A 27884-nucleotide genomic window follows, 5' to 3' on the forward strand; every position below is an offset into this window, starting at 1 on the left:
TTCTATCATCTGAACTAAAAAAAAAAAGTGATCTGAAATAGACTACCTTATAGAAGAGAAGGTTTTGGGGTAATTACCAAAGCAAGCATTCAGGGTTCTGTTTTGGATTTGTGTTAACACAGAACTGGGGCTCCTGACTTGATGTTGGGCCCTGGACACCTCTGAAAATTTGAGAAAAGCTACAGACCCTCTCCTTTGAGAAATAAACTTACATGCAAACTTCAGCAAGCAATTTCTAAGAGATTCATTGGATTCAGAAGGCCAACTACAACCTACAGGTTAATAATTCTGAAAATGGGGGCTCCTGGGAGGCTCAGTCAATTCAGGGTCTGACTTTAGTTCAGGTCGTGATCTCGGGGTCCTGGGATTGAGCCCTGAGTTTGAGTTCGGCTCCCTGCTTAATGGGAGAGTCTGCTTTTCCCTCTTCCTCTCCTTCTCCCTCTGTCCCTCCCTCTGCTCGTTCTCTCTCTTTCAAATAAATAAGTAAACAATAAAATCTTTAAAAAGAAAAGAATTCTGAAAAGAAATGGGAGAAACTGCCTTAAACGAAGCCTAGGAAGATAGGCCAGCTCACCTTGGCCCAGAGACATAACCTCTCTAACCTTCTTCTTCTCTACATGGGGGATATTCATGGCTCTTAACTCACAGGGCTGTTGGGAGGATACAATGGGAGACTGCATTTAAAACTTGTAGTACAGGGAAGCCTGGGTGGCTCAGCTGGTTAAAACTTGTAGTACAGGGGCGCCTGGGTGGCTCAGTGGGTTAAAGCCTCTGCCTTCAGCTCAGGTCATGATCCCAGGGTCCTGGGATCGAGCCCCACATCGGGATCTCTGCTCTTCGGGGAGTCTGCTTCTCTCTTTCTGCCTGCCTCTCTGCCTACTTGTGATTTCTGTCTGTCAAATAAATAAATAAAATCTTAAAAAAAAAAAACTTGTAGTACATTGCTTGGCACATACTAAGTACTCCACAAGTATCAGTTGATGGGCCATTATTATTATGATTAGCAGGACCTACAATTTGTTACATTTCTTCCTTTAGCAGAGCCAGGTTTGTCAGGATTTCCTGCCTGTGTAGTTCACTATACGAATGATAACAGAGACCCATTTAAAACTCTGCAGCCGAGCTCCTGGGTTCCCAGCCTCCTTCTCTCTCAGACCCTCAGAGCAGGGGTGTATGCAGCGTAGAAAGATGGACAGGAACAAAGTCTATCTCTCCTTTTCCCCGGGTCCAGGTGTTTTTAGAATAAAGCCAGATTCTATCTGACGAGCCACATTTTGGGTTTAGAAAAACTCCCGCCGACCCAGCAGCTGTAAGCTTTGTGATTTCGGTGTGTTTTGCCTAAACCTGTAGCATCTCGGCTATTATTCCGCTGCACGGAATCAATGACGTGATTTCCTGGTGAAACCCAAATGAAGGGTTTGGACAACAAACAGATTAGAAATCTGGCATCTTTACAGAAGCAGTGAAAAGACTGAATGCACAACAGAACTTAAAACAAATAGAAGAAAACTTGCTTTGGTCTCCGGGGGGCCCCAGAAGTTCTCCCCTCGACACACGTCAGCCTTCTCCCAATTAGAGCTCATCAGAAAGCCATCACACCGTAATCAAAACACAAACAAACTGACCCGAAGAACCTCCCGAGGCCCGCTGCCAGTGCCTTGTTGCGTCCCGCTCCAGAACTGACGAGACTGGGTTCTTAAACTTTGCAACCTTCCTAATGCTCGCTTGCTCTCTCTCTGTCTCTGTCTTGTATGTTGCTTCTGCACGGGGCACTTTGCACTTTCGCATTCAGCCTCTCTGATATTCATGAGGACCTTGTGGAGCACACCTGCTCTCTGTAGGCGGGTGGTGGTGGGGGTGGGGAGCCTGCCTCAGTTTCTCCACCACATGACATGTCCTCCCACAGCGGGCCTTTGCACCTGCTGATCCCTCCGCCTCCACCATCTTTCCTTCCCTCTTCACCCTCCCACCTCCTACTCATTTCCAAGATCTTGGCTTGAAATTTCCCCTCTTCAGCAGAGCCTCCTCTGACCTCCCAGACTAGATCAGGAGCCTTCTAAGCACACTCCCATGGCTCCCAAACTTTCCCTTCTCTGCATTTATCACAGCTGGTCATTATATCTATGCTTCTATTTGATTGAAGTCAGCCTCCCCTCCCGAGAGCACACTCTGCCGAGGAAGCAGGCTCTCCTGCTTCGTTCATGTCTGAGCTCCCAGCACATCACAGAGAGCCTGGCACATAGCATGGCCCCAGTTTGAATGTATGAACGAGGGAGAACAATTATTCTCATTTTGCAGGTGAGGGAAGAGACCCAGAGAAGGAAGTCATTTCTCAAGATCACAGCCCATCCGCAGACATGCTGGTCCTCGAACCCAGGACTCCCAGCTCTCCTCACTTCTGTGCTGCCTGTGCGGAGAGTTTTCTTGCCATTTCTGGGGAATATCATTCTGAGAGCTAGTTACTCTTCCCACGCCCCCCAGGAGGATGTCCAAGACAATCAGAGGCCTGGTTCTCAGGGGCAGCAGAACTTCCAGGTGGCTGCATCCCCTAAGACTCACACAGCCGGAGTCAGCATGACTCCAGCATGGGAAGGCCTGGGCCCCCTCACTGTACAATCACACAGCATCCCTTGAGGCAGGTCCTTGAACGCCCTGCAATTACTCCCACTCTCCTAGGAGCCAGGAGGGTAGGAATGGAGATAATTAAGGAGGAGGGTGACAGGCCCTTCTTCATCACCAAAAATATCTCCCACCTCCCGCAGGCCTCTCTCTCGTAGGTTTGATTGCACATTCTCTCAAATGATCACCAAACTGTTCCCTTAATCACTTAACCCTTTCAGCATTCTGTGACGTTCTGGCCAGAAGCAAGGCGTGGAGATTCTGGATACATGAGGACATGAGCTCCGTGAGGGCAGTGAACTTGTCAGACCTGCTCGCTGCTACATCTCCAGTTGTTAAGGGAGCACTGGGCACACACAGGTAGTGCCCAATAGATATTTGTTGAATGAATGAAAGAACTAAGAGTTTTCCATGTGTCACAAACCTACCATATCTTATAGGGGCTGTTATTAGCCCATTTTACAGGCTAGGTAACTAAGGTTCAGTGTTAAGAGACCTGCCCAAGGTCAAAAACTTGGTAAGCAGTGCAGCCAGCCATTCAAGGCACTAAATGGGGAGATCGGGGTTGGGAATTCGGGAAGGGAAATAAAGATGTTGATAATTCTAGAGATGTGAGTGAGAGAATAGTTTCAACACTAGGAAATGTGTTTACCAGGAGAGGGGGAGAGGAACACCATGCAACGAATTTCCAAACTAAGTGCACAGTCCAGATTCCTGGTGGTCGAGGTGCACAAAGACATTATGCAGGGTTCTGAGACTCAGGGGGACTCCCCGCATGTAACCCAGCATCCTGCAGCAGGAAGCTCTAGGGATCAGCGCTGATGGAAGAGGAAGGTCCAGTCCTTGTTGGGACCTAAGTAGCTGGCAGAGCCTGGGTCCCAGGAGGTGAGGTGGGAAGAGCCCTGGGGTGTCATAAAGCCAGTCTGCCCCTACATGCTCTACATTCCTCTGGGCCTCATAGCTCCTATCTATACAATGAGAGCTGTTTCTATTAGTCTAGGGTGACCTCTGGGACCTTCCATCTGTGGTACCTGTCTAACTGTATATATAAGTAGGTAGTTGTAAGCTCATAGCATCTCAGAAATGGACACCTAGTCCAATCCAACCGAGAGTTCCTGCTCCAGCATTCCCAGTAGAAGGTATGAGATTCTCTTGACTATCTTTGGGTCAGTGGTTCTCAACTGAGAACAGTTTTGCCTCCCTAGGGTGGATGTCTGGGATATTTTGGGTTGTCAAAATCGGAAGGAGTACGTTGTTGGGACTGAGCGAGTAGAGGTCAGGTGTGCCTCTAAACACCATGCATGGCCTAGGAGAGTCCCTACACCAAAGACTTCTCTGGCCCAAAGTGTCAACAGTGCAATGGTTGAGAAACCCTGCTCTAGACAAAGGCACACAGTGCCTAGCGTGACAGGAAGACACACGCTCTGTGACTGTTTCCCTGGCCTTAGTCCTGCTTTGAGGGGAAATGTGGAGGAAGAGCCCTCTTAGCTCATGCATCAGCCAACAATGACCCCCTGTAGAGTGAGGACTTAGTGGGGTCCATGTCAGGAGCAAACAGTCTCCTGGAGAAGGCTGAGGAGGACTCCACGGCAAGCTGGAGGGACCAGGAAGGAGGGAGTGTGTAAGTTGTGGGCGGGGTCGGGGGCACCAGAGGGGGTGGTGAAGGCCGGAGTGACCCACCTGGGCCTAGAATGGCAGGACTTCCAGAGGAGGGTGTGGGAGACTGGAGGAAGCCAGCAGGCAGGAGATCAAAGCGCAACAACAAGGACGAGGACTCAGCAGGGAATGAGCTCCCTGTCTGCCCCTGTCTCCCACCAGGCCTCACTTCCCCCACTATGGCCCCCACACCTGCGCTTTCTTTACCCACCTCAGAGACTGGTGGATTCTGTCCCCTCAGGGGGCGATTCTTAGCCCACCATCCTTTGGGTCCCGGCTCCTGGCCTTTCCTCAGGGCATCTTCCCCGAGGCCCACCCCACACATTAGGGCTCTCAGAGTCCCATACCTCTCCCCTTCATGAAGCTTATCGCGATGGCCGGTTATCTGTGGGATTCCTCACTGCGGCCCCTTCCAGCACAAGGGGCTGGGGCTGGACCTCGTTAGGGGCCCTGGGGCAGAGCCCGCACACGGTAGCGTCTCAGGAAATGGTTGCTGAGTGGACAGAGAAGCACTTGCAGGCGGGCTATAGCAGCCGACGTGTTGGGTTTATTCAGGGCTAGAAGTGGAAAGGCAGTCTGAGACCTCGGCGAGAGGACACCTACAGTGGTGGGCAGCCAGGGGCCCTGAAGACAGGGATCCGCCGAGAACACCACGAGATTCTGGGAGGATGGACTGGGCCGAGGCTGGAGCAGAAAACAGAGCCTGGGGACTAACAGGCCGACCTGCAAGAAGCCTGGGACCAGAGGGCTAGGCCTTGGGAGGGGGCAGAGGGGGACCAGTCCCTCTTTACTTCTTGGAGGCTGCTGGTTCCTTTCCACTCCTTTTGGTGTACCCGGAGAGTCTGCGGGAAGCCCCAGGCAGTCTGCTGTGGCGCTCTGTGTTGTGGGGGGCGGGAGAGGGAGGTGGGGGAGAGGCCATGATGCTGTACACGTCCCATAACACAGCCATCTTTGTGGGGTTCTCTGACCCCTCAGCCTGGTTCTGCTCCCGCTCTCGCCCCCCGGGCGGAGCCAGGAGAGTCTGCTCAGAGCACGGTCCGGGAAGCAGGCCAGCTGAGCAGCGGGCGGAGGCGCACAGGGACGGAAGGCAGATTACATGTCACTTCACATTAGCCACAACGGCAACTCTCCCAAACCACCCAGGGTGGGGTGAATTAATTGCAGTCTTGAGGACAAGTCAAAAACAAAGATAACACTGAAATGAAGGAGATGGTCTCTCCTTTACAAACATAGGTGGACAGGGAGGCCTTCCAGAAGGTCTGATTTGCTTACCTGTGAGGTACATCTCCTCACCTTCCGTGAACATCTGGTGGCAGCGGACGCACCGGGCGCACGTCGGGTGGTAGTGCTTCCCTCCTGCCTGTGGACATCGACAGAGGAAAGAGGTCAGAGCTGGGGCTGCTGTCCACAGGGCAGGTCGGGTTTGAACATCTTCTAGGCACGGTAGCGTTGTTGGTGCCTTTGTGACCCTAAGGTTGGTTGGGAGTCTCCCAGAGGAGTCCAGAACCATCTAAAAACCCATCCAGGAAGCTTGGTGATTCTATGCCGTGGGCCCCCAAAGGTAGTTCAGGGGACTTCCCCGGACACCTGCACTTCTATTTGGGCAGTGGAAGGACCCCTTGGTCCCACCTCCTCATTTCTAGATGAGGAAACAATCTTGCTTGGAGGACATCTCATTACTTCCCCAAGAATGGGGCCCTTATCACTGGTAGTACCTGAGTGACTCTGAGTGGTACAGGGACCTGGGATTTAATAACACTGGATCAATAATGAAAAGGACCTCTTTTCAATCCTCTCTCAATGCTTCCATTTAAAAAAAAATTGAATTTATTTAGGTAATCTCAACACTCAACATGTGGCTTGAATTCACAATCATGAGATCAAGTCATATGCTTTTCTTTTTTTTTTCTTTTTTCTTTTTTTAAGAGTTTATTTATTTATTTGACAGAGAGAGAGATCACAAGTAGGCAGAGAGGCAGGCAGAGAGAGAGGAGGAAGCAGGCTCCCCGCGGAGCAGAGAGCCCGATGCGGGGCCTGATCCCAGGACCCTGAGATCATGACCTGAGCCGAAGGCAGCGGCTTAATCCACTGAGCCACCCAGGCGCCCCAAGTCATATGCTTTTCTAACCGAGTCAGCTGAATCGAGAGTACCAGGTTGGGGCTACTGTGTCTTTAACGTCTGTCTGAAACTTACTAACCTACCTTTCTCAGAATGAGAATAGGTTTGAGGCTTGGAGCCTCCATAAGCAGTAGAATCCAGTTAGAACTGTGTGTGTGTGTGTGTGTGAGAGAGAGAGAGAGAGAGAGAATAGAGGAGATATATATCTGTATATATATACACACACACATACATGTATATATGGGTTAAGCCTCTGCCTTTGGCTCAGGTCATGATCCTGGGGTCCTGGGTATGTAGACATATATATGTGTATATATACATATACATGTATATATATTTATGTATTTTGGTTACTGGTAATATAGGAAGAGATCTTGGTTTTCCTATTACATGTTTATTTATTTATTTATTTATTTATTATTTGTAAGTGAGCCAACTTAAAGCCAATGAAAGTATTAGGTAAGAAAGTATTAGGTAGGGTCCATAGACATGGCAAAACTTCTGAGAGTGGCACGTGAAGGACAGGGTTTTAGGGCTCAGTGGACAAATAATGGGCCCCACAAAGGCAGGACCTGCTGACGCTGAGGCTCCAGGCCTGTAACGGTTGCACCCCAGGGTCTCTGCCCCATCCCCCAGCTCACCCCAGTCTTGTTTTGGTGAGCCCCCTTGACTATCCTCACTTTCCTTTCCTCCAACTACTTTATTTTTTTAAATTTTTTTTTTTAAGATTTTATTTATCCATTTGACAGACAGAGAGCACAAGTAGGCAGAGAGGCAGGCAGAGAGAGAGAAAGGGAAGCAGGCTTCCTGCTCAGCAGAGAGCCTGATGCAGGGCTCGATCCCAGGACCCCGGGATCATGACCTGAACCGAAGGCAGAGGCTCAACCCACGGAGCCACCTAGGCGCCCCCTCCAACTGCAGCGCAAATTCTTCTATGGGGGAAGAAAGAGCCTCAGAGAAGGTTACACCTCTAGGTGTCACTGGAAACTGGTAGCAATACTGGCCCCGGGAGGGGAGGTCATGGGGGTGGGGGTGTTGGGGGGCAGGTCCCCCGTGTAGCACTCATGCTGACTGTTCTGGTACTACAATCCAAGCCCAGAGGACTTGGTATGTAGGGGTCCTTCAGTGGTGGTTCCAGACTCCCCATATGGAGGAACTCAGCTCAGTGATGGGGTGGGAAGGCGGGGCTTGTTTTGAAGGTACACTTGACCCTTGTACAGCATGGATTTGAACTGCCTAGGTCCATTTACAGGTGACTAAATTTTTCTATAAATACAGCATTGTAAATGTACTTTCTTTTCCTTATGATTTTCTTAATAGCATTTTCTTCTTCTCCCTAGCTTACTTTATTGTAAGAATACTGTATATAATGCATACTTCACACAAACACGTGTTAATCGATGTTTATGTGATGGGTGAGGTTCCCAGTCAACAGTAGGCTATTAGTAGTTAAGTTTTTGGGGAGTCAAAAGGATACGTGGATTTTCAACTATGTGGGGTCAGTGTTCCTAACCCCGTGTTGTTTAAGAGTCAAATGTATATTTTGCATGTTAGGGCAAGGTTAATTTGGGGGGATATGCCTGCGGGAAATTAATGGATATTGGAAAATTGTTATAGGCCCCTTCCTAGGCTGGTGGGATGCTACTGGGTTCCTTTTCCAGTTCAAAAATTATAATTGAATAATGCTGAAGGCTTATTTCTGAATCTTTTCTTGGGGGGTGGTGGATGGGTAGGCATGGGCTTCTCTATTCTGGAGATACTTGATTTATTTTAGAAACTTAGCAAGAATGAAGAAAGGGCAGATTTTTCAAAAAGGAAAAAAAAAATCTCCAGTGTTCCTTATTTGCATCTGGTTTGTGTGGCTCCCAGCAACGATGAAATGCCCTTATCATCACCAAAGCAAACTGTGTTCAAACTTTGGGAGGAGCCTGCTATTTTCCTAAGCTGGTATGTCATGGGACTGAACCTCTCCTACCATGACAAGGACAATCGGTTTAATTAGTAGCCTCTTCCTACTTTGTGTCTCTTTTTCATTTCAATTATAGACCTGTTTTCCAGGGAGGCAACAGCGCCTTGGCAAAACCGAGCTTGGCGTCTTCCTCAATGTCGCGCCCCATCACCCCACCCAGGCTGAGAGACGCTGTGCACCATCACAGTGACAACTTGGAAGCATGTGGGGAAGGAGGCTGCCAGACCAGCTGGCACCAGACTGAGGGAAACCAAGTCAGTGAGGTTAAGATGGGACAATCTGTTAAGAAACTGAAATCAAGAAAATAGGGCAGAAAAACGGGGCATATTGGAGAGGCTGAGAATCAGAGCAAGGTCAGGACAGGTGGTACTGGACAGTCTGGCTCTCCTTGGAGAGGACACAGGCAAGGAAGGAGGGAGTGTGACTGTCATTCAGCGTGTTGAGCTCTGTCACTGAGGAAGGGCTGGTGGGGTGGCCTAGGGAGGGAATGGGAAAGGGGAAATGGAATTTCATTATGTACTATTGTGTCCCTACAAATGCCCTGGGCCCTGTAGTGGGCAAGTGTTTTTTGCCTGGCCAATATCCTTTCCTCTTCTTCCAGAAACAGCACCAGGGTTTACCCAGGTGGTCCTACATATTCCCCACATCAGTCCATGTGGTTAAGTAGGGCTGACCACCAATAAGTGTATTCCAATTCTATGGTCACAGTTATTGGTTTGGAGATGGCTCTGAGATTGTCCAGTGAGAACAAGTCCCAGGCTGAGCTATGAGAAAAGAGAAGCTCTCCTTCCCCTGGAGATGCTGTCTGATAGGCTTATGTCCTGAAGCAGCTGGTGTTCAACTCTCCCATCATGAAGGACAGCCTTCCTGAAATAAAACCAACACAGGACGAAGTGGAGCCAGGATGGCAGGATACTCCAAATGCATTCATTTGAGCCCCGGATTCAGCCGTGCCTGAAGCAAGCCCTCCGCCTGTGTGTTTTATTATGGGAGCTGATAAATTTCTGTTTTGGCCTGAGCCATTTCAGTATAATTTCTGCACTTGCAACCAAAAAGGTCCTGACTACCTGTAAAGATACTCCTGTATGTGTCCTTTACTCTCACATGACTACCCTACTCACAAGATGTCTGACAGTAGATGTGTGTTGGGGGCTGGGTTTCCTCACCAAGCAATCCTCTGAGACACCAGCTGGGTGTCCTACAGCTTACTTCAGTTCTGAAACTATTTACCTGGAAAGAGCGTCAGACCCGCAGGTCAAGGGCTCAGTCTCACAAGGCTGCCTCTTCCCCACCTCAGGTGCCAACCCAAGTCCCAGGTTGTCAGACCTAGGTTGCTTCTGACCAACTGGCTATAAATTGGGGTTCCCATGCCCCCAAGCTGGGTTTGATAATTTGCTAGAATAGCTCGTGGAACTCAGGGAAACCTGTTTACCTACATCATGGAACCTCAAAGACCACCCCTGAGTGGCTGAGAGCTGTGGGCACATGTTAATGGGATATAGGAATCTCGAGTTCTAGATTTTTAGCTCTTGCTTTACCAGAAATGCTGTGTATGACCTTGGAATAACATTAGGGGTCTTAGGACTCACTTTTCTCATCTGTAAAACGAGGAGGGTTAACTAGCTGATAGCTAAAAGTCTCTCCCAGCGCTAAGGAAAAAAAAAATCAATAAGTCCATGATGCTAATGGAGCCTCGTACAAATGGAATCAATCAAAAGCTGGTTACAACAGCAGCCCGAGAGGAGGCTCCCATGATGCTAAACCCAATAACATGAGGGAGAGGATAGCCACCGCAGACAGAGTTTCAAAGCCGCCTGGAAATGCTGGGATGAATTCCCACCTGCGGCCCTGCATGTGATCCAGATTTCCTCCCTTTCCAAAGAAAAGTCTGCTTTGGGGCGCCTGGGTGGCTCAGTCTGTTGGGCGTCTGCCTTGGGCTCAGGTCATGATCCCAGAGTCCCAGGATCAAGTTCTACCAAGTCCTGCCTGGGGCTCCCTGCTCAGCAGGGAGTCTGCTTCTCCTTTGGCCCATACCCCTTGCTCATTCTCTCTCTCTGTTTCAGATAAATAAATAAAATCTTAAAAAAAAAAGTCTTCTTTTATGACCTCTCATCCCATAGACCCTTTACCCCCACTATGGTGTAGATGCCTCTCCTCTCTAATCCTGCAGACTTGAAACTTTCTGGAAGGCCTTCTCCCTCCCTGGCTTTTCCCCAGCCCACATAGACCTCAACTGCTCCACAGAATCTGACCAAGGTTGGTGGACCTCGCCCTCCTTTCTGAAGCGCTGTCGTCTTGTGGCCTGGCCCCCATTCTCACCTCACAGCCCTGACGGCTCTTCTTCTTTCTCTGACAACCCCTCAGTCTCCGTGTGCCACCCGTTCCCCAGGGTGCCTTCAACTCACTCCTCCCACTCTTTCCCTCCCTCTCCCTCCCTCTCTTCCTCTCTCTCTGTTTCCCTCTCTCAATCCTGGGTGACTCCCCTGGTGCTGCCGCTTCCTCAGATCCTAGCCTCTCTGAGATTATCCCGTCCACGCCCGAGCTGTGTTCCTGAGCTCTGCTCCACATTTCTGACCGCCTTCCCAAAACCTTCCCGGAATTTCAATCTCAACCTGTCTCCGATGGAACTCGCTGTTTCTGCCCAGATCAGCTCCTTTCCATGCCGCCCCCAGTTTCCCAGGGGGCAGCACCAGACTTCCTCCCATTCAGGCCTGATGCTCTGGTACAACTTTTGACTTCTTTTCCTTCAATCCCCATGTCTACCGGTGGCCCTGGAGCAAAGCTGTGGGAATCCCAGTGTCATCACGTGGGAGGTAGGTGGGTTCTCTGTCTGCTGCCACTACAGGTCTCCAGTCCTGCCCTGGGTGTCATGGCCTCCTCACCTGTCTCCCACTTCCAGGTTCTTTCCTCCACAGGTAATCTGTGTCCATCACGTCATCCCCCTCTGAGGAGCAGCTCTGAGTGGGTCACTCATGCTCAGTCTTTCCACAAACTCTGTCGCCCAGTGAATCCCACACAAATTCCTCACCCTGGAATGGGGCCCTGGGAAACCGGGGCCAACACCTTAGCTGTGCTCCTGTAGCTTGCTTTCTCCTCCACACTGCACACCTACAGCTCCCTGGGAAGTTTTCATGGTTTATCAGCTCTGTGCCTTTATCCTATTCGGAATCCCTACAATCTTACCACGTTGCTCCTCGGTTGAAAACGCTCCAATACCTTTTCACTGCACTTAATCCAAAATCCAACTCCTAAATGGCTACAAAGCGCTGTGGGGTAAGCCCTGTGTGCTAGACCATCCTCCCCGAGCCTCAGTTTACATAATTCAGCCCCACTGGCTTTTTTCTCTGTTCCCTGAAGGGGCCAAGTTCTATTCTTTCCCTAGCACATCACCAGACAGTCTCCTTCTCGTCCTTGGGGCTCAGCTTCAGTGCATCTCCTGGGCTCCCTGGTTACGACACTCTCTCCTGCTGGGCCCAGAGGTGGCTGCAGAATCCTTCTCAACACAGTGCTGACTGCAGGTGACCGTCACCGACTGGCAGCTGTAACATGACTGATGAGCCTGCCCGTAAGAGCTGCCCCAGTCTGCCGTCCCCCAGCCACCGCCAGAAGGGAACACTGAGGCCTGGAGAGGCAAAGACACTCACCGTGAACCTGAGCATGAGTTAGCCGTTGAGTCAATATCCGAACCCAATTGTTCCTGCTCTTAGGCTATTGTTCGTCTGTTGTACCAAACTCTTTCCTGTTTTTAATTCCTCAAGGTGGGTGGTCCCAAAGCATCGGAAGCTTTCTGGGGCCACAGGGTGTGGAAGGAAGACCTGGAAGGGCAGCAGACAGGGGGCCAGGGCGGGGGCTCAGCTGTGGGTCGCCTGTTAAAGGCAGAGCGAGCGAGCTGGTCATCAGAGGCAGGGGACAGCTGTTGTCATGGCGATGGACCAGCCAGGGAGCCAACCTCTAGACAAGCTGGTTCTTAGATCAGCACCTTACCAAATGCTTAAAACTTAAAAATGGCTTCCATCCTTTAGCAGGGCTGGGAAGAAAACCACAATTGTCCCTCAGTGGTGATCTATCTGGGTCTGAGTCCAGAGATGACACTGATAGTCCCAGCACAGCATTTTTGGAACCAGGAATAATTTTGTCCAGTTTCTCATTTTGGGGGGTGCCCAGAGAGGCAAAGTTATCTACTCAAGTCAGGGAGTAAACTCAGCGGAGGTCATGGCAGCGGGGGTGGGTAGGCTACGGAAGGAGGCATCCTCAGTGATGACCTTTTGGAGTCATAGGCCATCCCACACAAACACTTTCCCAGTTACTTGAACCCACTCACCTCCAAGACCCTGCCACTGATGTACCGGTCACAAGTCTCGCATTTGATGCCGAACTGGGAATGGTAGTCGGACTCGCAGTACGGAACGCCATCCCTGCGAGAGGAAATGCACACACAGGGAGAGGAGGCTGGGGGGTGGTCCATAGGGGGTGTCACAGGCAAGTTCCTGGACCTGCAGCCAGTGATGACTGGATCGAGATTAGAAACACTGGGGGAGCTTGTTAAAAATGCAAACTCCCAAGACACCCCTCAGATTTATAGAATCAGAGAACGCTTGGGAGGGGGGCCCAGGAATCTGCCTCTTGACAAACTTCCCAGGTGAACCTGGGAACCACTGGTCTGGGCTGCTGGCCACGGAGATCCCTCTTCTAGTCCCCTTCTTTCTATTTCTCTCCCACAAGTTCTCCACATCCACTTTCTTCTCTTTATCTCCAAGGACTCTTTTTAAAATGCATTGTAAAAATGTACGAAGTTTTATTTTATTTAGAATAGGTAGTATTTGCCTTTGGCACCTTACAAAGACATAAAGGGAGAAGTTTACCCCTCTTCCCAACCCCTTCCAGGAGGTCATTAATGGGGTCAAGCTTTGGGCATAGCCTTCAGGGCTCCTCACCTGATAAAAAAATTTTACCTGTAGTGAGAGAATCATCTGACTGCTCTGGGTCAGGAGATAAGAGGAACCTATCCTAGCCCCTTCCTATGTGCTTCATTTTCGCCCAGAGCCTCTAAATTATCAGACAGTAATAAGGTTATTGTGAGTCATTCTTATACTGCCCCCTGCTACTAACAGCCACTGACATGGATGGCCCGGTGTATGGCGGGCCCTCCGATGGGGTTTTACACAGATTGTTTCATTGAATCCTCACGGCAGCCCTGGGAGGTCAGAACTATCCCTCTCCCTCTATCGTGTTGGTGAGAAAACTCAACTCAGAGGACCTAAAGCTGGATTCAAACCCTGGCGCTCTGGTCCCACCCCCCGCCAGGTGGTCATGTGGCCTGAAGGACATGGCTGCCATATGCCCTGGGGCTCAGGCTCAGGGCCCGGCCTGTCATGACCACACAGCAAATGGCTGCCAGAAGAACCCCCGTGATGGCGGAGAGGGGCCTTCAAGGTGGACATGGAGGTAGCTGGGGGCATCAGACATCTCACCCCAGCTCTGGGCCCTGCCTGGCTCTAAGGACCGGATCTGACGACACGGTTCTGTGGTGCTAACGCGTCCCTGAGGCGAGAGGGACGCCGCCCCCACTTTTGGGTGTAACAGACCTGACTGACACAGAGAGACCCGAAGGACAGGCATGTCCTTGTTTCATCTCTAAGTTGTTGCCATGCTGGGATTGCTGGAGCCCACCCCGCGCTGCAGGGAGCCTGTGTTCTCCTGAAGGAGAGGGCCCAGCAAAGGCCAGTAGTCAGACTGTTGTTTGAAGGCCCCCGAGACAAGCCTCCTCCCATCCCTGCCAACCCTCCACCCTCCATGGGTGTGGGAGGGTGACTCGGCTCAGGGAGAAAGTCATTGGTCAGGAGGTGGGTACCGTGAGCCAGCAAAATTTGTGTATGCATGCCAATCCTGCCTTGTTTGGGCCCGGGGTCGGGAGGCCTTTGGGAATTTGAAATATCCCTGATTCCTAAAAAGAGGGAGATGGTCCAATTTGTATTCACTAGACACTTATGAGGGTGATGTCTCAGCCTTGGTACCATCCTGTGAGGTAGGTCTTCCTACCTGTTTTTATAAACAAGGAAACAGACTCCGAAGGGTTAAGTCCCTTATGCAGGCAGGCTGGGCTGCTAACCCAGGCGTCAATCCCGGAGGTGGTGTCTCTCTGAGCCTGCCACTGTGCGAGCAGCCAGATGAGGAGCCCAGCGCCAGGCTGCAGAGGCCTTAGGAGGGCTGAGCTTTCTTGAGAGGAGCTCTGCGTGAACCCCACACCCCCGGCTGAGGCTCACAGACTCAAGGACTCCAGGCCGGAGACTCAGTAAGGGCACTTCTTACTTGGCAGGCATGCATTGAGATGCCAACCTCCTCCTAGCATGGCCTTCAAAGCTCTCGGTGCCTGACCTCAGCTCCCCTCTGCAGCCTGGGACCGTGGTGCACCTGCGCACACGTTGGAGCTCCGGGCAGATACGGTGCCCTTGCCCTTGTCCAGGCTGGGCATTCCGCCTACAAGCTTTCCTTCTGTGTGTTTTCAAATCTTACCCTCGTTTTCAAGGTCTGGCTCAAAGAGTGCTGTCTTCCCTGAAGCTCTCCCAGATTTCAGATTTCACTCCCTGCTAGTTAGAAGTGCTCCTTTCTTTCTCAGAATAATCCGAGACTGTCACTTGGACCTCTGACCCAGACAGTGCTGCCTGGCGGCATCCGTGTCCCTTTCTGCCCATAGCCTCGCCTGGTTTTCCTTCCCACTCAGTTACTGTGGGTCACAGAGGGCTGCTTTCTGGCTCTAGGAGTCACGTCCTTTTGACCAGTGATTGGTCAGGAATGGGAGTGTGGCCCAAGGGTGGCCGCATCAGAGACAACCGTGGGACTCTTGCTGGGGTCCTTGGGAAAGGGGCCTCTGTCTCTCTGCTGGGCTTGCTATGCTGGTAGAATGAAACCCTGAGATACCGGTGATTGTCTTTAATACCCTTGGGGGAGAGCTTATTTGAGAATAAATCCAACACAGAGGAAGGGAGAGCTGAGGGGCGGGTAGGAGGAGAGAGAGAGAGAGAGACCTCCGCAGTGCCAGTAACATCTTTAAGTCCCTGGATTCAGCCGTGCTGGAAGTCGGCGGGCCTCTGGCCTTCCCATTTCTGAGCCAATAAACTCATTTTTGCTTAAGTGGGCTTGAACTGGGTTTTCTGTTGCTTATAATCCAAAGGGTCTGAAAGAACAAAACTCTTGGGCTCCCCATCACCTACCTCCTGGTGCCGTAATTTTTTATGTATCTGTTTATCTCCCTTGTTAGAGTATAGCTCTCCTGACGGTGAAACCCGGACACGCTATGGCTTTACATGCTTGCCCCATCCTGGCAGTGGGTCAGCCCGCGCCCCAGCAGTGTCTGGCTCAGACAGCAACAGCGCTGTGAGGGGCTGTGGCCGTCAACTTCTTTCTGGTGCCTGATTTTGGGAATATGGTCATTAGAGTCTGGAGGTCGGGGGGGCGGGGCTCGTCCTGGGGGACCCAGTGCAGCCCCTGGGGGTGGTGTCCTCTCTGCTGATAGCTTCCTGTGTCCCTTGTATCTCATCTCAATTCAATTAATTCAACAACTGTATTGTTGGCCAGGGGATGGGCATCACGCTAACGGCAACAGCAGTAAAAGAGACGCTCTGCCTAGGCGAGGACGACATTAAATATCATCACAGAGCAAGTTACTTACTTCCTCAAGCCTCCACTTTTACAGTTTTTAAAATGGGGACAGACGCCTCACGGGGTGGGGGGGAGTTGTAGGGTTTAATGCGATAACCCATCCACGGCCATTAGCATATCCTTTGTACGTCATAAAACCTCAGTGAACCGTAGCTAAGGTTATCGTCATTGTCAGAAGTTAACATGGATGAGAATATGACTGCAAACGGTGAGAGCCTGAGTGAAAGGAACACACCCCGGGAGGGTTGGGGTTGGGGGAGAGGAGGCGGCAGGGACAGTAGACCTCTGGAGAGCAGCGGCTGGCTGCGGACTGAGACCAGAGGGAGGGGAGGAGGGAACTTGGCAATGGCAAGAAGAGCATCTCAGGAAGAGGAAGCTCCCCGGGGGCTGGGGAGCTCTTCTTTGTGGCTGTGGGAGTGTGGTGGCGGGAGGCCAAGTGGAAGGAGGTGGCCTGGGAGATCCAGGAGAGGGTCCCCCGGGGCAGGCCGGTGGAATGCAGGGGTCCTGGAAGCCAGGCAGGGATGGGGGAGGGGGAGACACCCACTTGCTGATGTACTCCCCCGTGAGGATCACGCTGCAGGTCTGGCACTTGAAGCAGCTGACGTGCCATTGCTTGTCCAGTGCCAGGAGTGACTGGCCATGCTTGATCTCCTCTTTGCACCCAGCGCAGTCTGCAAAGACAAGGGGACGCCACTGAGCAGAACATCCCAGGGTCCCTGACTTCTGCTGTCCTCTCAGCCCTGGGGATGGAAACCCGTCCCTGAAAAGCGGCCTTCCCATAGCAGCTCCCAGGTTGGCCCGGGCACCTGCCCAAGCTCTACCAGGTGGAAGAAAGAGCCCCGGAGCCTGGGCTGCTGGACAGGAGGACTGGATGTGAGGGAGAAAGAAAGACATGCTAGGGTTCCTCCAGAAAGCTCTCTGTCATCCTGACCGCTCTTCATCCCTCACAGATGGACCCTGTCCCGAGTCTGGCCTGCCCTCAAACAGCTAACTAAGCGCACTACTGTTCATGGCCTGGGCACTGGTCACATCAGCAGCACCTGGGAGCCTGCAGACCGTCTACTGAAGGTCTCCAAGCAGTGGCAAGTCGAGCAGCACAGCTGCAGGGGATAAGCCCAGTATCTAATTTTTTCCTGCTCTTGGGCCGCGTGCTCCATGACAAGGACCCTGTCTGTGTTTTGTGCATAAATGCATTCTCTGTGCTGTGCTCAACACATAGTAGGAACTGGATGAGCATGAAGGAGAGGACCTCACAGCACCCAGGAGGACAGTTTCCCGTGCCTTCCCCCGCCCCAACATGCTTATAGTATGTGGGACATTCCCCTCGCCAAGGGTTAGAGAGTCTGGTAAGACCATCCCCAACCAGGGGGTGTTCTCACTCCCCATTCTCATCACCCTGGAACGCGCACCAGGGCCCCAGAACGTGGGAGCCTGTTGCTCTGCCTGTTGCTCAAGCCCTGTCTGGGGAGGCAGGAAAGGGAGCCAGCATCCAAGGTGCTTGGGAGATGCTGGGAATGCAGGCCCACTCTGGAGGGGGAAAGGGTCATGGGACAAAGTTTACCAGAGGACAAGCCTCTCTATTGGCACCACCAGACAGATGCGTACTTCAGAGCAGTGGGGGGAAGAGAAACTGCAGATCAAGTTGGGAGAGGCTGGCTGGAAGCCCTCGTGTCCAGCTGGGAGCCAGGCCTGGGAGAGAAGATGAAGCGGCCTGTTGAGGAAGGGGGTGTGCCCAGCTGACTGTGGGGAGGGTCTGAGCCCCACTGAAGTGCTTGGAGGAGGCAGATCCCATGGTTCCCGCCTCTTGGCTCCCTAGACTTTTTTTCTTTTCTTAAAAACTATTTTATTTATTTATTTGACAGAGAAAGAGCACACATAGGCAGAGCAACAGGCAGAGGGAGAGGGAGAAGCAGGATCTCCCACGCAGGGTTCGATCTTAGGACCCTGGGATCATGACCCAGGCTAAAGGTAGTGGTTTAACCACTGAGCCACCCAGGCGCTCTCCCTAACACCTTTTGAACATCCCTTAGCACAGGCTGGGGCGGGAGGGGCTCCCATTGCAAAATGCTTCGAGCCCCAGGCCTACAGATGGGGGCTGGGAGAACAGCTTCGGGATTTCTTTTCCTTCCTCACTCCTCCGGAAAAAGTCTACCCACCTGCATCCCAATAACTGCAGGCTTTAGAATGTAATCATTTAGAGATTATCAGGCACCCCCTCTCCTTTCATAGACATGACTCGCGCATGCTCAGCACAGAAGAACCTGAGGGCTTGAGGGTCAAGGACTGAACCCTGCATACTGAACATGTGTCCGGGGCCTCCTTGATAGACTTAGATAATTCCACAGGGGTGCAGGGTTCACAGAACCCTTAGTCACAGTCCCACCTAATGCAGGAACCTACAGCATTCTTGACAGGCGGGCACGGTCCTCTGCTTAACTGCCTCCAGGGGTAGGAAGCTCACCCCCTATGGAGGGAGCCCCCCTTGCCTTTAGACAGGCAAAATAGTCTCAAGTGCCTTCTTTATTTTTTTTTCATTTTCATTTTTAAAAATATGTATCCTATAAAGGTTTATTCTTTTTTGTTTTGTTTTGTAACTCCATTTTTAATTTCCTATCTGATTTTTTTTTTTTTTTTTTTTTTTTTTTTTTTTTTTACTGAAGTGTCGCTGACACACACTATTACATCAGTCTCAGGCGTACGATAGCGACTCAATAACTCTATGCCTTACACTGTACTCAGCACAAGGGTAGCTCCCATCTGTCCTCACACACTGCTGTTACCGTGTCACTGGCCATGTTCCCCATGCTGTGCCTTTCATCCCTGTCACCTACCCGCCTCATAACTGGAAGCCTGCCCCTCCCACTCCCCTTCACCCATTTTTGCCCATCCTTCCTCCCCTTCACCTCTGGCAACCATCAGTCTGTTCTCTGTATTTACGGATCTGTTTCTGCTTTTTTGGTTTGTTTGTTCATTTGTTATGTTTTTGAGATTCTACACGTATGTGAAATCATACAGTATTTTTCTTTCTCTGTCTGACTTATTTCACTTAGCATAATACCCTCTAGGTCCATCCACATTGTTGCAAATGGCAAGATTTAATTCTTTTTTGTGACTGAGTAATATTCCGGGGCATATATCTGCCACATCTTTATCCATTCATCAGTTGATAGGTATTTGGGTCATTTCCATATCTTGGCTATTGTAAACAATACTGCAATAAACATAGGGGTCCTATGTGTTTTAAAATTAGTATTTTTGTTTTCTTTGGGAAAATGCCCAACAGTGGGATTACTGGATTACATGACATTTCTATTTTTAGTTAGTTTTTTTTTTTTTTTTTTTTTTTTTGAGGAACCGTCATACTGTTTCCCACACGGGCTGCCCCAATCCACATCCTCACCAACACTTGTCATTTCTTGTCTTGACTGCCTTTTTTTTTTTTTTTTTTGAGAGAGAGTGAGAGCACGTGTGTGAGTGGGGAAGAGGGGGAGAGGGAAAGGGAGAGAGAATCCCAAGCAAGCTCCATGCTGGATGTGGGATTTGATCTCACAAACTTGAGATCATGGTTTGAGCTGAAATGAAGAGCCAGACCTCAACCGACAGAGCCACCCAGGTGCCCCATGACTGCCTTCTTTATATGGAGCTGAGACCTGACTCCTTGTGATGTCCCTTATTTTATGCAATAAGAACTACCTCCTTTGCCTCTGACATCGCCTTCAAATATTTAGAGACAACTGCAGTTTCTCTCTTCTCCCTCCTTCCTTACATCTCACTTTTCCTTGCTTGGTGGGGTCATCCTCCCACCAGCTTCACTGGTGACTCCGTGGACTTGGTGTATTAGAGCCAACAACACAAAGCCCCGCCGCTCCAATATATCTCATTTGAATATCTGCATCCTATGCGGCCACATTCTTGTCCCGAGTCCCATCTCCTTAAGTTGCTGTGATGCGTCTGCGATGGACGTGGTACCTTGAGTCAAAATTCAGGAGGCCATGCAGGGGCGTGGTTAGAGGCTGGGCCAGCAGGACAGAGTGAATGGTGAGAGGCGGGCTGAGGGCACAAGCCCAGCCTCCTCACGGACTGGTTGTGTGACCGTGAAGCCCCTGCTTCCTCATCTGACTATCTCCCTTACGGCACTGGTGTGAAGATGCACTACTCTGAGGGCTGTAAGAACTCAACATGGAGCTCAACGAATGGTCGCTGTCATTCTTACTTCACGTTCTTGTGTTTCTGACCCATATTCTGTGCTCAGTCCTGTCTCTGGTCTGAGGTCAGGAGAATTTTCCTGCAGCTTCCCCGAGGATTCTGGGATGCCTCCTCTAGGTGGTTTTCCTTTTCATGTTATACCATGGGTCCTCAGATTGAACAAGACCCTTTTCTCCTTCTTCTTCCTCCTCCTCTCAGCCTTGACCCCCAGTGGAGCTTCAGGCACCAGCCGGGAGCCCGTGAGTCTGGTACAGCAAACAGGCACAGTCAGGAGGGCAACCTCCTGCCCCGCGGTGGTTGCTGTGCAGCCAGCTGTCCACTCCTCGTATGCTCCTCTCTCTTCCAAGATTACAACCTTCAGCTGGCAGAAAGTATGAGGCCACCACCTGTTCCCCCAAGTCCCTCAGTTTCCTGAGGTCTCTAGAGACTGCAGGCAGCCATTTTTAGCTTTTGTTGACTGTCTCATACATTCCATCTAGATCAACGAAAACAGTTGGGTTTTGTGAGTCATAGCAAGTCAAAGCATTCCTTGCTTTAGATAATGAGTCCAGGAAGACATGACCTTTCCCTGTTAGCCAGTCATATCTCTGGTATAGGGTGTGAAGGGAAGAGGCCCCAGGGCCAGACTGCCTGGTCCCACATTCCAGTTTCATTACTTACTATTTGTGTGACTCTGGGCAAGTCATTTACACTCTCTGGGTCTCAGCTTTCTCATCTATAAAACAATTACTTTTCTCTCCCTCATAGAACTATAATGAGGTATTATGTATAGACATTATGTACCGAAAACTTAGTGCATTGCCTGACAATAGTAACAGTCAATCAGTGTTAGCAATGGTGATGATGGTGATGATGGTATTGGTGGTGGTGGTGATGGCGGTGACAGTTGTGATGATGGTGGTGGTGGTGGTGACAACTGTGATGGTGGTGTTGGTGTTGGGAGTGATGGTGGTGACAGTGGTGATGGTGACAGTGGTGATGGTGATGGTGGTGGTGATGGTGACAGTTGTGATGGTGATGGTGATGGTGACAGTGGTGATGGTGGTGGTGGTGATGGTGGTGACAGTGGTGATGGTGACAGTGGTGACGGTTCGTAGTGATGGTGGTGACAGTTGTGATGGTGGTGGTGGTGATGGAGGTGACAGTGGTGATGGTGATGGTGGTTGTGATGGTGACAGTTGTGATGGTGGTGGTGGTGATGGAGGTGACAGTGGTGATGGTGATGGTGATGGTGACAGTGGTGACGGTTCGTAGTGATGGTGGTGATAGTTGTGATGGTGGTGGTGGTGATGGAGGTGACAGTGGTGATGGTGATGGTGGTGATGATGGTGACAGTGGTGATGGTGGTGGTGGTGATGGAGGTGACAGTGGTGATGGTGATGGTGATGGTGACAGTGGTGATGGTTCATAGTGATGGTGACAGTTGTGATGGTGGTGGTGGTGATGGAGGTGACAGTGGTGATGGTGATGGTGGTGGTAATGGTGACAGTTGTGATGGTGGTGGTGGTGATGGAGGTGACAGTGGTGATGGTGATGGCGATGGTGACAGTGGTGACGGTTCGTAGTGATGGTGACAGTTGTGATGGTGGTGGTGGTGATGGAGGTGACAGTGGTGATGGTGATGGTGGTGATGATGGTGACAGTTGTGATGGTGATGGTGATGGTGACAGTGGTGACGGTTCGTAGTGATGGTGGTGACAGTTGTGATGGTGATGGTGATGGTGACAGTGGTGATGGTGATGGTGGTGTTGGTGTTGGGAGTGATGGTGGTGACAGTTGTGATGGTGACAGTGGTGATGGTGGTGGTGGCGATGGTGGTGACGGTTGTGACAGTGAAGCTGATATTGCTCCCACTGCTGATTCCTCTTAGTGAGGATGGTGAGGAAACACTTATTTTTATAAAAAGTTATTTTTTCCTCTTGATAGTTCCCAAGTCGTCTTCTTGATCTATTTTGAGTAGATAACTGCTCCTCCTGTTCCAGAATGTCTTTATTCACCCTCCAGGGATGAAAGGTCACACCCCTATAGGTAAAAATACATCAGGTTTTTCCTCCTCCTTTTTCTTTTTCCATGATACATTCTTCATCTCAGTCCTCTTTTGAATCTGGTTTTGGTTCTGTCTCTCCTTTGGGAACTCAGCAGACCTCCCAGCACCCCCTCTAGTTAGCTTTTAGCATGGACAGTGACCACCTTTCGGGAGAAAACACTTCCATGAAACATATTCCCCATAGATCCACAGCTCGCAGTCTTTGCTTTGTGAGTAACAAGATGAGCCACGATCCCGGGTCCTCCCCCTGGAGACTGCTTATACGCTCACGTGCTTCTCATTATTCACTCTTCCTCACCTTCCTCTGCTTTTGGACTTGCAGAATTATGGCGGAGACATTTAGCACCTCTCCTCAAGGGCACGCTCACATTCAGGATTCCCACACTCAGCCAAGGAACTGTCCCACCTCTCCGAGGTCCCTGATGCGTGTAGTAACGCAGCACGAGCCAAGAGAAGTAACAGATTCAGGAATCATATTCTCTCTTTGGTGTGGTTTCCAGATTAAACCTCCAAGTCCGCAGCATCCTCACTTTATATTCAGAGAACATATTACACACCACGGCGTATGCTAGTCTGGCTCCTGGATACTAACACATTTGCTTTCCGCAGAGCTGGGTAAATGGAGCCCCAGCAAGGCTCACGCTCCTGGCCCCAGCCTGCCTGTCTCTACTGCCTCACACGCCGTCCTGCTGGTCTCTGGGCACTTTCGCAGCATCAGTCACAGGGCCGTGGCCCCGCATCCCAGCCCTCCAGCCCTGCTGTCATCCTGCACGAGGCTTTCAAGGAATCATGAAAGAGAACAGTGTGTGCGCTCAGGCACCTCGAGATGGGAACCAGCTCAGACCAGCCAAGTCTTCTTGAGTGTCACCAAGGACACTGAAGGAAGTGTTCTGTGCATTCTGCGAGCAGAACTGAATAGACTGGGAGGAAGGAAGGGCGAGGGAGGAAGCCTTCCCATCGTCTTTCTCCCCAGCTCCCCACAGCAGGTGGGCTCTGATGGAGCCCCTCGGGGCCCAGGCCTGCTGACTCAGGGTGTTCTGTCTCAGCCCCTCGGCAGGATGCAGTCCCGGCCTGCTGACTCTCTCGGTGCCTGCGCCCGCACACAGGCAACTAATGGATTTTCATTGATTCTGCTGTGTGGCCGGTGGGGGTGTCATGTAATGGGAAAGAACTCCGGAGCCTACCGTGGCTTGAGGTAAGCCCTGGGGCCAGGGCCTTGTGTGGGTGGTCACCTGCCATCAGCAGCCCAACGAGGGCATCTGGGACCAGTGATTTAGACATCTTACCACTAGACACACTTGAGTGGAATGGATGTTCCACGAATTCGAACGACTGTTCCGAGGTGCACTCCTGAGCCTCAGTTACCCCCAAATCTACAGTTTGGTGATGAAATATAACATTCACTCTGGTGTGGTAGATGGTCCCTTCATCTCTAAATGCTGGTTCTCAAGTCTTAGGAGCAGCAAATGCATCACCCAGGAAGCTTATTAAGAATGCAGACTTCTAGGTTCCTTTCTAAGAAGTCCAAAGTGGGGGGTGCCTGGGTGGCTCAGTGGGTTAAGTGTCTGTCTTCGGCTCAGGTCATGATCTCAGAGGCCTGGGATCGAGCCCCACGTTGGGGTTCCCTGTTCAGCAGGGAGTCTGCTTTTCTGCTTTTCCCTCTGCCCCTCCTTGACCCCCCGGCTCGTGCTCTCTCTCTCTCTCGCTTGCTCTCTGTCAAGTAAATAAATAAAATCTAAAAAAAAAAAAAAAGATTAAAAAAATAAAAGAAAAGTCCAAAGTGGGCCTAAAAATTTGTATATTTAGCATTATGCAGTGAAGTTGATGCAGGTTTCCCTGGGACACTTTCTAAGAGACACTAGCCCTTGTGGTTTGCTCCCATATTTCTCCTTTTTAAGATGTGTCTGTGTATACTTTTTAGTGGCATTTGTAGAAATTGAAAACGCTTGGTGGTTTCTTCAGCCCTGTTCGGGGGAAGATCCATAAGGGAGATGAGATGGGGAGCCTAGCTCATCCCAGAAGAGCCCCACCCAAGCGGCCAAGCATGGTACAGGCTGTCACTGTTTCTAGTCAGCAGCCTGCTTTCCCTGCATTTCTGCTTAAGGAAGCTGGTGAGTCTGGGCTGAATGCCAACTGGGTCAGGCTTCAGGAGTCCTCCAAGGTGGATACCTCCCCCACTTCCCTCCAGGCCTGCAGGAACGGATGCCGGAGATGGGATAGGGAGCCCTAGGATGCATGGCCCGCAGACACGGAGGTGCCTGGGGGGAGTACTCACGGCTTGGTCCGCGGATCTTGATGGGCTTACTGCTGGTCATGGACTGGGAGCATGTCTGACACACGCATTCCTTGCCGCTGAAGGTCACCTTGTCTCCAATGGGGAAAGGCTTCCTGCAAGGGAGATGGAAGAGAAATTCAATACCTCTTCTCTAGAGGGATTCCATGTCTGTTGGTGAGCTGACAGACGACGGGCTCGAAGCTCGCTGGCACCACACACAGTCTGCCTTCTATGAGACAAGGTAAATTCAAGTGCTGTTCACGGTGCCAGACAGGCTGAACCAACTCAGCTGGGACCACGACTGGAACTGGAGGCCCACTTGGACCACTGGTATGACTTTAACACCAGACCAGTCATGACAGTTAGTGAAGCTCACGTTTCTCATCTGTGAATGAAGTGGTTAATAATTCCTCCCAGAGTTGCCCTTTCTTCCCAGAAAGACTTTTTCCATCCCAACCTCCTCTATCCCCAAATATCAAGAAGAACTCATTTAATTCCTAAATTCACCAAAATGTCTTCCTTTCACTAGCCAGGACATTTAGAAACCCACCAATAACCTCTTCCTCTCCTCTGTGATTGTGCAGTTTGGGTTTCAGAATTCAGAGGTCTCGAACTTGTCCGTGTCCTGCCTCCCTAACAAAGATGAACTGTACATCGAGTCCCTGGCAGCGTCGAGGGCTCTCGTGCATGAAGTCTGGGAGAGACATTACACAGACTCCGAGGGCAGCCCCGGACATAGGCTTCTGGGGGCTCCGCTGCCCTTGTATTTGCAACGTGGGACATGGGAGGGAGTGCTGGGGTGAGTTGGGGGAGCTGTGTTCTCATCGAGGCCCAGGCACTGACTTCTGGTAAAGGACACAGCATGACGCTGGGGGAGGCACTGCCTCTGTGTGGGGCTTGACAGAAACTTCACTTTAAACCGTCTGGACCTGGGACACCTGGGTGGCTCAGTTGGTTAAGCAACCGTGTTCGGCTCAGGTCATGATCTCGGGGTCCTGGGATTGAGTCCTGCATCGGGCTCCCTGCTCAGGGGGGAGCCTGTTTCTCCTTCTTCCACTCTCCCTGCTTGTGCTTTCTCTCTCTCTTTGTCTGTCAAATAAATAAATAAATTCTTCAAAAAACCCCCCAAACATATGGACCCTACTGTGCTAGCCTCCAGTGGGTCTGGGATTCTGGGACCCAGCACCCAGGTTTTAGGAGATGGATGAATGAATGAATTCCACTGGGTGATTTTATTTTCTTGTACACTGTGTCATTAGTCTCAGCAGGAACCCTAACTGGTAACTAACAGGTAGTTATTTTATGGGGAGAATAATCTATAAATTCCTTCCCTAATTAAAAAATGCATACATTTATTCCAAACCACGTTTCTACATATGACTTAATCAGAACAGTCCATTAAATTTTAATGCATTTGTGGGCAAGGCTGAGGCCTCCTTTATTTTTTGCGTCTCCTTAATGCAGTGCTTGGCACGCAGTGGACCCGTCACATACGTCTCCTGAGGTAACAAGGAACCGGAGTGCAGGGCATGAGGGGGAGGGAAGGGTGAGCGTCCCATCGCCTACCACCTTGCCTGAGAGGCTAGATGATTGTCATATAATGACAAGAACAGCAAAAGCAGACACAATTACGTCCCTGTCACTGAGCTACAGTCTTTGCAAATGTCATCTCATTATTCTTCACTAAAAGCCAACAATGCGGCAATGGTTTTGATGCCCATTTTACTGATGAAGAAGCTGAGGCTTACAGAGAGGGCATCACCTTGTCAGGGTCATGGGGGAAGGCTACAAACAGATATCTCTACACTACATGTGGCTGAGGGGGTGGGAGCTGGCCCAGTTGCCCGATTTCCAGAACGGGTTCAGGGTACTCAGTAGTTCCTCTGAGGACTTCTGATGGGAGACGGGAGGCTGAGGGCAGGGGCTCAGGTCCTCGCTCTGTCTGGATCTCTAGGCAAACTAGTGTTTCGTAGGAGATCACCTTTGACAGACGAGATTCGGCTGCTGTCACATTGTTCCGCCTAGGACAGTCTAGAAATCCAAGCGTCCAACATTCAGCCCTGGGAGCCCCCAGACCGCCAGGGGGCCCAGGCGGAGGGGCCCGGCCTCCCCCACCTGCTCACCTGCACAAGCTGCACACGAAGCACTTGGGGTGGTAGGTGCGGCCCAGGGCGGAGATGACCTCGCCGGTGATGAAGTCCCTACAGCTGTCGCAGCGGGTGCCATAGAGCTGCTGGTAGTCCTGGGTGCAGATGTACTCCTGGTTCTTGAAGAAGAAGCCCGACTGGGCCAGGGCGCAGCCACACACTGCGGGGCACAAGGAGAAGACCAAGGGCAGGCTGAGTCCAGGGAAGGTCGGCCAGCACGAGGTTCTCGCAGGGGACACGGCTGGCATGTGACTTGGTCATGAGTGGCCCAAAAATGGTGGCACATAGGACCTTGTGAGGCTAGTGTTCCTTAAACTGTCCTGAAGACCCTGCATTGGAAGCAACCTCGGGCTCCTTAAGAGGCTGATGCCTGGGCCTGAATCAGACCCCCTGGGGGCAAGGCCCCAGGGATTTGCATTTTGGCACACTCCCCAGCTGATTCAGATGAGACCACTGAGGTCGTTCCCTCCTCTTGTGCATGGATGGAAGTTTAGGGCTGCGTGGCTCACACAAGGCCATACCATCTCATGAATTGGATAAGATCACTTAAAATGTCCCTGGGCACTTTCCCTGTGTATGATTCTGTGCAAGGTGAAGACAATTTAGGATGGCAATGGGATGAATGGTTGGAAATTTATAATCTTCTCTCACCATAGACATAAAGAGTTGGTCTGTTCCAAGGCAAGAATGATAAAACGCAATTCCTGAACCATGAAGAGCTAACAGTATATGCCAAAAGACAACCTTATAGAACATACATCATGCGCGACAGGCCATGGGCTGGAGCGGGCAGCAAGTGCCGGGAGTGGGGAGGAAAAGGGAGCAATGCCGTGGGGGAGGGATCATGGTAGGCTTCTTGGAGGAGGCGGCACTGAAGTTGAACCCTGAAGGTGGAAAATAAGCTAAAGCACACAAGCAGGAAGTTGCAAGTGATATCTGTGTGGAGGTGTGGTATTTTTAGGGTGGGGAGGGCAGTAATAACAGGAAGATATTGACAGGCCAGTTGGAGGAGAGCCTGAGTCCGGCTTAAGAAGTTTAGGCTTTGTGGGATATTGAGGAGCCATGGATGGTTTTTCTCCTAGTTTTTCAAAACCTTAAAAAATATTTTGAAACTCTCTGACATAAACAAAAGAAGAGAGAAGGTTATAGTGATGTCCCATCACCCAGTTGCAAAAATGATCAATTGT

At 50.9% G+C, this 27884-nt stretch overlaps 1 protein-coding gene across 6 annotated transcripts in view; it reads right to left on the minus strand.

The window, feature by feature from the left end:
- Positions 1-27884, minus strand: part of ABLIM3 (actin binding LIM protein family member 3) — a 109607-nt gene that overhangs the window by 34702 nt on the left and 47021 nt on the right. For all 6 annotated transcript variants that reach the window (XM_045999547.1, XM_045999546.1, XM_045999545.1 and 3 more), the window contains exons 4-8: positions 26674-26857; positions 24551-24663; positions 16567-16693; positions 12685-12778; positions 5548-5635 (exon numbers count right to left, since the gene is read on the minus strand). In XM_045999547.1, coding sequence (XP_045855503.1) covers positions 5548-5635; positions 12685-12778; positions 16567-16693; positions 24551-24663; positions 26674-26857 — 606 coding nt within the window. The remainder of the gene's footprint in view (positions 1-5547; positions 5636-12684; positions 12779-16566; positions 16694-24550; positions 24664-26673; positions 26858-27884) is intronic.

This window comes from Meles meles, chromosome 3, assembly GCF_922984935.1.
Source record: "Meles meles chromosome 3, mMelMel3.1 paternal haplotype, whole genome shotgun sequence".
NCBI classification, from domain to species: Eukaryota; Metazoa; Chordata; class Mammalia; order Carnivora; family Mustelidae; genus Meles; species Meles meles.